The following is a 7,669-nucleotide window of genomic DNA, read 5'->3' on the forward strand; positions in this document are numbered from 1 at the left end:
ACAAGCTCATGCCTGAGCACCAGGAAAAATCCAGTCTGCACATTATTTTAGAGATGAAGAAACAACAAGTCCATAGAATTATGGTTCTAAGAGTTAGACTTATAAATAAATGTGAGACATCTGTATAAATCTGAACATGCTGTGTAGTAACAAGGAATTATGCATCTCATAGTGAGAGTCGGAACAACTGGTGAACTGAGCAGGAGACAGGGAAGACAACAGCTTTTACAGTGAAATATAGAAACACTGCTGAAAGCAGAACTCATTTTGTATACTTTGAGTGAAAGTTCAGCTACTAACCAGTAGCTAATTTTTTTTTCTTGTGCACGTTTTCCTTTCCAGAACATCTTCCATTCTTTTGGGGCGGGGAATGATAGAGGGGAGGCAACAGGGCAGAGAGAGGGGACAAGTCAGCAGGGAGAGAGCCTTTCCTGAGTCAGGGTGAACAGGGATGACACCGCAGAGTAGATGGAGCTGTGGCTGCAAACAACAGCCTGGCAAGCAGCCTCAGGTGAGTTCAGCAGCTCTGGATATTAGGAATATCCAGATAAATAGGAATATTTTATGACCCTCTCTTTGGGAACCCCTGAACTGGATTACAAAACACGGCCCATTGAAACCTGAGCCCACAGCTTCAACAGAAATGTGAACACCATCCAGGATAGCTTACATATGTGTTGGTTAAGGCACTTTCCTGGTAAATAGGAGATCTATAGTTAAACCACTTAGTCCAGGAAGGGAGTTAAAACACTCTCCTCCTGACTGACCATTAGGCTAACTCATACAAGAGGGGAACACCACCCCTTCTAAAGCAAGCTGCATTTTGCAGAAAGCCCGGAGTAGTCATGTTGTACTAAATGTTATTTCTTTTAAAATAAGGCATTTTAATGTTGTTTTCTGCACTGCCATAGTAGTAGTGGCCCTATGGAGGGCTACTGAAGCCCAGCTCAGGGACATGGCTGGAGCACTGCTGTTTGTGTGGTTCGCGCTTCACATAGACCACTAGGATGGACTGGGCAGAAATAAGCACAGTACCGAGGGAGCTTTGCTGCCTCACTGAAGCAGCCCACAAAACCTCGCTCACACTGAAGTCTACCCTCGCTTGCAGCACCCCGGCTTGCCCCGTGCCTGGACACCCCAGCACCCACCTCGGGGGCCGCGGGAAGCATCCGCGTTAAAGCGCGGGAACCCGGCACTTTCTCCCCCACAGCCCAGGGCTGCGGAGCGCACCCAGCCCTGCCTCCTCTCCTCCTTTTTTTTTTTTCTCCTCCCTCAAAACCAGCCGGAAAAGGGAAGCTTTGGGCGGCGCGCTGCTCGCTCGCTTCCCCTTCCGTACCCCGCTCCGCCCCGGGCCGCAGCAGAGCGGGGCTGCCGGGCAGGTGAGTGTCGCCCCGTGCTCAGCCCGGCTGCGCTCCACGGTCTGGCGCCGCCTTCCCAGCAAACCGGTTTGCAGCTCTTAGGCTCGGTTGAGGATTTAGGCAGGCTTTGCTCGCGAAAACGCTCCCCGCGGCGATATAGTAATTCCCCCCCCCCAAAAAAAAAATTAAGGCAGTCCCGTATGCCCCCGTTCTTTTTTTTTTTTTTTTCTTCTAGTTTCCAGCATGGCCGTGGACTGGCTCGGCTTTGGCTACGCTGCTCTGGTGGCATCAGGAGGGCTTGTTGGCTATGCAAAAGCAGGTATGGTGTGCAAGTTGCTTGTCGTGGAACCCCCCCCCCCCCCCGGTAAAATAAATGTGTATGAGCTGACAGCTTCTTACAAAAACGTGCTGTCTCGAGGTTCGTGCGGCTGTAAAGCCTGTCAGGCTGTGCCGTGTGCTGATAACTTGCTCTGTTGGGGTGTGGTGCTTCTCAGTGCGAGCTGGTGCTTCGGGTTGATAAGCTCATAGTTTGCTGTCGGGTGGGTGCCAGTGTCCTGCCCCCCTGTTGTGCTCTTTGGGAGATCCCACAGGAGTTTGCTTCAGAGAGTCTTTTTTCTTTTTCTTCCCCCTGGTATTTTAAATATAGGCACTCTGTAAACGTTCTGAATTTTCAAGCGATGTAAATCACAAGGGTTTTTCCCACCCACTTACAGATTTACTCTCTTTTTAATGTTTGGCATTACCGGTGTACTGCATGCTGCAGAGAGGGTTTTCAGAAGGATCCCTTCTGCCAGTACAGCTGAACAGTGCCAGTCAGTCTTTAAGCTTGTTTCTGTTCCGGGCTGCACATCCTAAGTTTACTCCCGACCTCCTCCTTCCCCTTCCTGAGCTTTTTCTCAGCTTGTTCTCCTCCAGCAGAACGGTGGGTTCATCGCTGCTGCAGTACCATCCCTTACAGCTTTGGAAATCCCCAAGCCATCTTAGCGTTGGTGATAAGAAGGCGTATTCCTGCTTTGCTGAAGTCAATAGGAAGCTTTCCAGTGTATCTGACTACATAGATGCTAATACCTCCTCCCAGCTGCTTTCTACTGGCTTGCTTGGTCCTTTGGGCTGTGAGTGGCATTTAGGGCAGGAGGGGCAATACTCAGAACTTAAATAACTAATTTTCTGCATAGTTCTCTGAGCTCATTATGAAACGATAGACAATATTATCAATACTATCACTAACAATATTATCTTCTGTTCCCAGATGGGAGGATGAGGTCATGTTGAGGCAAGAAGAGAATCCAGCTCACAGGATTTTTGAAGGGGGAATAGAAGTTTGTACAGTGGCTTGTAGGGAAATAAAAACCTGTCATATCCGTGCTAATAACTGGCTGGTTTGGTGACAAACACTGAATAAGCATGTTCAAAAGAACAGAGAGGAAGAATAGAAGAGAGCATAGTCCAGAAGTATAACTGCTTTATTCTTCCCTGTCTGCTTTCCATAAACATGTATCTGCAAGGGTACAGTCAATCCAGTTGTGGAGCAGAGTGACCATTTTGCTATCCTTACTGAAAGAAAAAAAATGTAATTGGGGTATTCAAAGAAGTTGTTAAATGTAGTGATCGGTAAGTAGGCTCTTTAACTAGAAAGGATTTGAAATCTAATAATGTGCAGTTGATGATACCTTTTTCTTTCTTGGTGGTACATTAATGAAGTAAAACAGACAAGCTTTATATTTTCATGATCCTCCCAAATTGGTTAATAATTTGCCATGAAAATGTCTTGGAGGAAGCAAAAGAAAATGGAACCTTCATCCATAAGGCTAAGAGGATCTTTTCTTTTACAGCTAGGTCTGTTTAGCCACACGGACAGTAAGTGCCTTGGGAAGAATATGAGAACAGGGAAAGCACAGAATGATTCTTTTTTTTTTAATATTATTATTTTTATTTTTCCCCTCCCCTTTAGTGTGTTCTCTGGGCCTCCTGTGTTTTGGGACCTCCTGAGCCAGAAGTGGTATTGTTGTCATAGCAGGTTTATGTGCCATAGCAGCTTAAACAATGCCTCGAAGTAAAATTCAAGGATATGATAGCCATTTGTGGGCTTCCAGGCTTGTGTAAAGAATTGTAGTTACTACATGTTGATTGCTGAACTACACTGGGTCTGGAGTAGCCACTTACTAGAGTACTTATCTTTTCCTTGCACGTGTACAAGGATATCTGGTGCTGTCTATCATCTTTAATTCTTGCTTTTTATGTCAAGAGCAGGATCTGAAGCAACATTGCAGCTGACTTGTTGATGATTGAAGAATGATTATTTTCTTGTAGCAATATGCAGTCTTCCAGGAACATTGAGAGGAGATCTTTATCAGCTTAGCTTTGCAATCTCCATTCCTTTTAAAGGTGACCTAAAGAAATGGATTATACAAAGTACCACCCTTAATAGCAATATTTCTGGATTTCAAAATTCTGGATTCTCTGTTAGCCTTGTTGAGGGCATTCATCACTCACAGTGGTCATGACACTTCATTAATTGATGTCATCTATGGATCACCAATTTGTATATGATATCCTCTATCTTCTGGTAGTTCAGGGTTATTGATTATACTAAGGATTTGATCCAAAATCTAGGCGAGTCCAGGCAATCCTCTTCAAAGAATCTTCTTCTGCAGTGACCTTTGGATCAGATCTCAGGCATACCTAAGAGAGAGGGCGTCTCTGAATTGACTCCCCATACCTCTTTGGCAACTTCTTATTTGTCTGAATACCCTCCTGCCCCGTTCAGCTTACATGTCCTTTTTCTGATCTTACACCTTTTCTATTTAATTCCTCCATTTTACTGCCTCTCAAGAAATTCCAAAATCATATTGTTGAAACAATATGCTTCATTTCACACAAAGATAACACTGATTCTTCTGCTTTTCTCGCTAGTCTTTGCATCATAAGTATATTGATGGCTTTGCTGTTAAAGAATTAAACACTAATGCTATTGGTATCTTGTGCAAGAGTATTTGAATGTGGTTCCTGGTTCAGATCATCATGGTCTTAATAACTTAAGAAAACCTCTCTAATTTGCTTTATAACAGTGAATGCCCATGTTTTTTGTTGTTGCTGATATTATACAAAACAAGTAAACAAATGAACAAATTTCTTTCTGAGCTTCTAATAAATACAGTATCTTTGATTTATTCAGGTAGTGTCCCATCTCTAGTTGCTGGCCTTCTCTTTGGGAGTTTTGCTGGACTGGGTGCCTATCAGCTCTCACAGAATCCAAATAATGTGTGGATTTCTCTGAGTAAGTCTTTTGGAGTTTTATTTATGAGGGATTATATTTTCTGTAAAATAACTGAATACTTAAAATGAGTACATAGAAGTGCAATAGTCACTGCACAAGAGTCTGATGGTGTTACAAATTTAGTTTAAATTAGATCTTTAAACTCGTGTTTAGTGAAAATCTTTGTTAGTCACCAAACTCCACTGCTTCTCCTGGAACGGGAACAGTTAACACTGCTTAGATTTTATTTTTTTTTAGAATGTATTGAAAATGCACATTTAGAAACCACTTGTTTGGTGTGTCTTGCTCAGTGATTTCTCACTATGTGCCTTCTTTCCTGCATCCCTTTTGCAAGAAGCATAAAATGCTTTGGATGATAGTTTAAACTTACATTGTTGTCAGCAACAGAATAGGAGAATATCTGTTACTCATCAGCAGAATGGGTCTTCTGAACACTGAAAAACATACTGGTTGTGAAGGAAAACGTGTGCTAGGATAAACTGAAACTCATATGGTAAAAGGATTCGAAACAAACACCATTGTTTCACTTCCTTTACCAGAAAATGAAATATGCATTTTGTGTTTTAAAAACTTGTATGTACTACGGTATGAATCTCCAAAATGCAATTTTTGTCTTTGTCATTTATCACACAGCACTCAGGGGCACAGTCAAGTTAAGACAGCTTAGCATGTGATCATCTATTGCTTTAACTTGTGCATGCATAAAGCCTATGCCAGTTGCAAAATAACATGATTTGAGCTTAAGTCTCATTTACTAATAAGTTAGGGTAACTTGCAGTTGAAGTAGGCTGAGAATATACACGTAGATAATTCCTGCAGCTCCCAGTGTCTGCCACTTGTTAGACTGCTTTAACTTAGATACTTGTAAGTGCACATTTTGTTTGTGTGATCCTTTGGCCACTATTTGTGTCTTAGTTGTATCCTCTCTGTTCTTGATCTGATTCCTTTGCTAGGACTGAAGATGGGCTGGGTCCTGCAGCAATGTAAGAGTCTTCCATCATGTAGCAAGCAGTAATAGGGGATGCTTCTTGTTGCAGCCGCTCTTTTGTGTGTTGCTGTTATCACTGTATAGCAGCTACATGCTAAGGCTAAGGATTTCATCCGTATGCTTTCTGCATAGTTTTTGTAGTTATCAGTCTTTCTTTGAGATACAGTGTTCCAGGGATTGCCCTTCCTGTTTACTGGCTCACTGACACTGCTTGGCTCCTGTCTCAATGTCAAGCAGTCGAGATGGATGGTGTTCGCTCTTTGATCTCAGCAGAAGGCAGTGCAGGGCTGAACTGGATTGGTAATGCTTAGCACTTGCACAGCACAACAGCTTTTCAAAGTCTTTTTCAAATATAAATCAGTTAATCCTCAGAACATTAGAAGTTAGGCAAGAAAATGCTATCTCCCTCTTACAAGAAGTGGGGGAATTACATGCACAGGTTTAATGATTTTTGCTAGGGCGCTACAAAGGAGTTGGTTCCAGAGCCATGTACTGTAAGTTATTCCCAGTCTCCTAAGAAGCACGTTTTATCAAAGAAACTTAGGGAGGACAAGAGTATACAGAGTGCATTGTCTGCTAGAACTTGATTTTTGAATATTTATTCTTTCCATACTAATGCGTTCAAAAGTTTACACAGTTTATTGACTCTTTTTATCCACCACATAAAATAATCCTGTTTCACTTTCTGAACAAGCGTCTCTCTCACACATGCATCTCTGCTGACTAGACTCTTTAATTTCTCATTTAAGTTACATCTGGAACATTGACTGCTGTCATGGGAACGAGATTTTACAACTCTGGAAAATTCATGCCTGCAGGGTTAATTGCCGGTGTCAGGTACACCACAATATACTTTATTTATTTGTTTGTTTGTTTTTAACCCCCCATGTGTGATTTCTTTTCTTGCTTAATTAAACTGTGATTAAGTAAATTGTATTTTGTATGTCTTTTTCTATGCATCAGTTACATAGGAAGTATTTGATAATGAATTGAGAAATTAGTACTGTTTAATTTTGTGAAATTATAATGTGTTTTTCCCGTAAACAGTTTGCTAATGGTTGGAAGATTAGCACTGAAGATGATGGAAAAAACGCACGAAAAGTAATTTTACAGTTTAATATAAGGAATGAAGATGGAGGAATAGAGAAGAAAAAGGATGGAACAGTTTCCTATATCAAGAGAGCTTTTTTTTCTTTTCTTTTAATAACGTGGAAGAAAATGATGAGAGTCTTTTATGTTTGTTTGTTTATGGGGGTTTTTTTTGTATACAAGATGCCATTTGTTTCAAAGATCCAGTAGAGCTATTGTTGTGTGGTGAGATACTGGTCCTGGTTTCCAAACATATCTCAGTGTATTTTAACTCTTCCAATTTTTATATTCCAAAATAAACTGATGACGTGTATGATGCAGGGGGGACTTGTAATTAAGAAAGTATCCACAAAGAGTCAACAGGAGTAGTTGGCCAAATACAGCACTATGGTAACTCATACATTTCATACTGCATGTTACAGTCTGCTTTACCTGCTTGCATTCTGAATTGTAAGACCATGCATGTATGACACTAAACAGGTCTTACCTCTCTATTACGGAATGATGTTAAAAGAGAATGGCTTTTCTACAAGTAAAATCTGTTACAAAACTTTATTGGTGTGTTTTTGTGCCCTTTCTGTGTGTATGGAAGTGGGCATATTTTTTACCTTCTTATTTTCTTCTCAGTGGGATTCTTTACAGTAGACTAAGTGCAGTCTTTTGATGATATTTAAAAATCACTTCTTAAGCAGAGGAACAGAAGAGTAAATTAGGGGCCTTCAGTAATGCTGCATTAAAGCCCTCTTTGAAAAGGAATTTAAGCCATGGATTAATTGAGCAAGATATGTGTTAGGCTAAATGAACAGTTAAACGTGATCTGTCCAAAGGACTGTATAATCAGAATCAAATAGAGTAACATTAACATCATACAGTTCTGATCTTACAGGTTTAGTTGACTACAGCATGTATCAGTATTTTTTTTTTTTTAATCACATGCAGTGGTGGTTATGCCTCTCA

General features: G+C 41.2%; 1 protein-coding gene across 1 annotated transcript; it reads left to right on the forward strand.

Moving 5' to 3' along the window:
• Positions 1-1,253: 1,253 nt before the first annotated feature.
• Positions 1,254-7,267, forward strand: LOC112985855 (transmembrane protein 14C-like). The gene is made up of 5 exons (XM_064507036.1): positions 1,254-1,379; positions 1,594-1,677; positions 4,534-4,635; positions 6,373-6,460; positions 6,671-7,267. Exons 2-5 carry the CDS (start codon positions 1,602-1,604, stop codon positions 6,726-6,728), a joined length of 324 nt encoding a protein of 107 aa, XP_064363106.1. The 5' UTR covers positions 1,254-1,379; positions 1,594-1,601; the 3' UTR covers positions 6,729-7,267.
• The last annotated feature ends 402 nt before the right edge of the window (positions 7,268-7,669 follow it).

Source organism: Dromaius novaehollandiae, chromosome 2 (assembly GCF_036370855.1).
Source record: "Dromaius novaehollandiae isolate bDroNov1 chromosome 2, bDroNov1.hap1, whole genome shotgun sequence".
Classification (NCBI taxonomy): Eukaryota; Metazoa; Chordata; class Aves; order Casuariiformes; family Dromaiidae; genus Dromaius; species Dromaius novaehollandiae.

Excerpts from the sequence above, each read along its gene's own strand:
- LOC112985855 (XM_064507036.1), top strand. The coding sequence starts at position 1,602 with ATGGCCGTGGACTGGCTCGGCTTTGGCTACGCTGCTCTGGTGGCATCA. Across the intron at positions 1,678-4,533 it reads TGTTGGCTATGCAAAAGCAG|GTAGTGTCCCATCTCTAGTT; the intron begins GTATGGTGTGCA and ends TGATTTATTCAG. Across the intron at positions 4,636-6,372 it reads TAATGTGTGGATTTCTCTGA|TTACATCTGGAACATTGACT; the intron begins GTAAGTCTTTTG and ends TTCTCATTTAAG.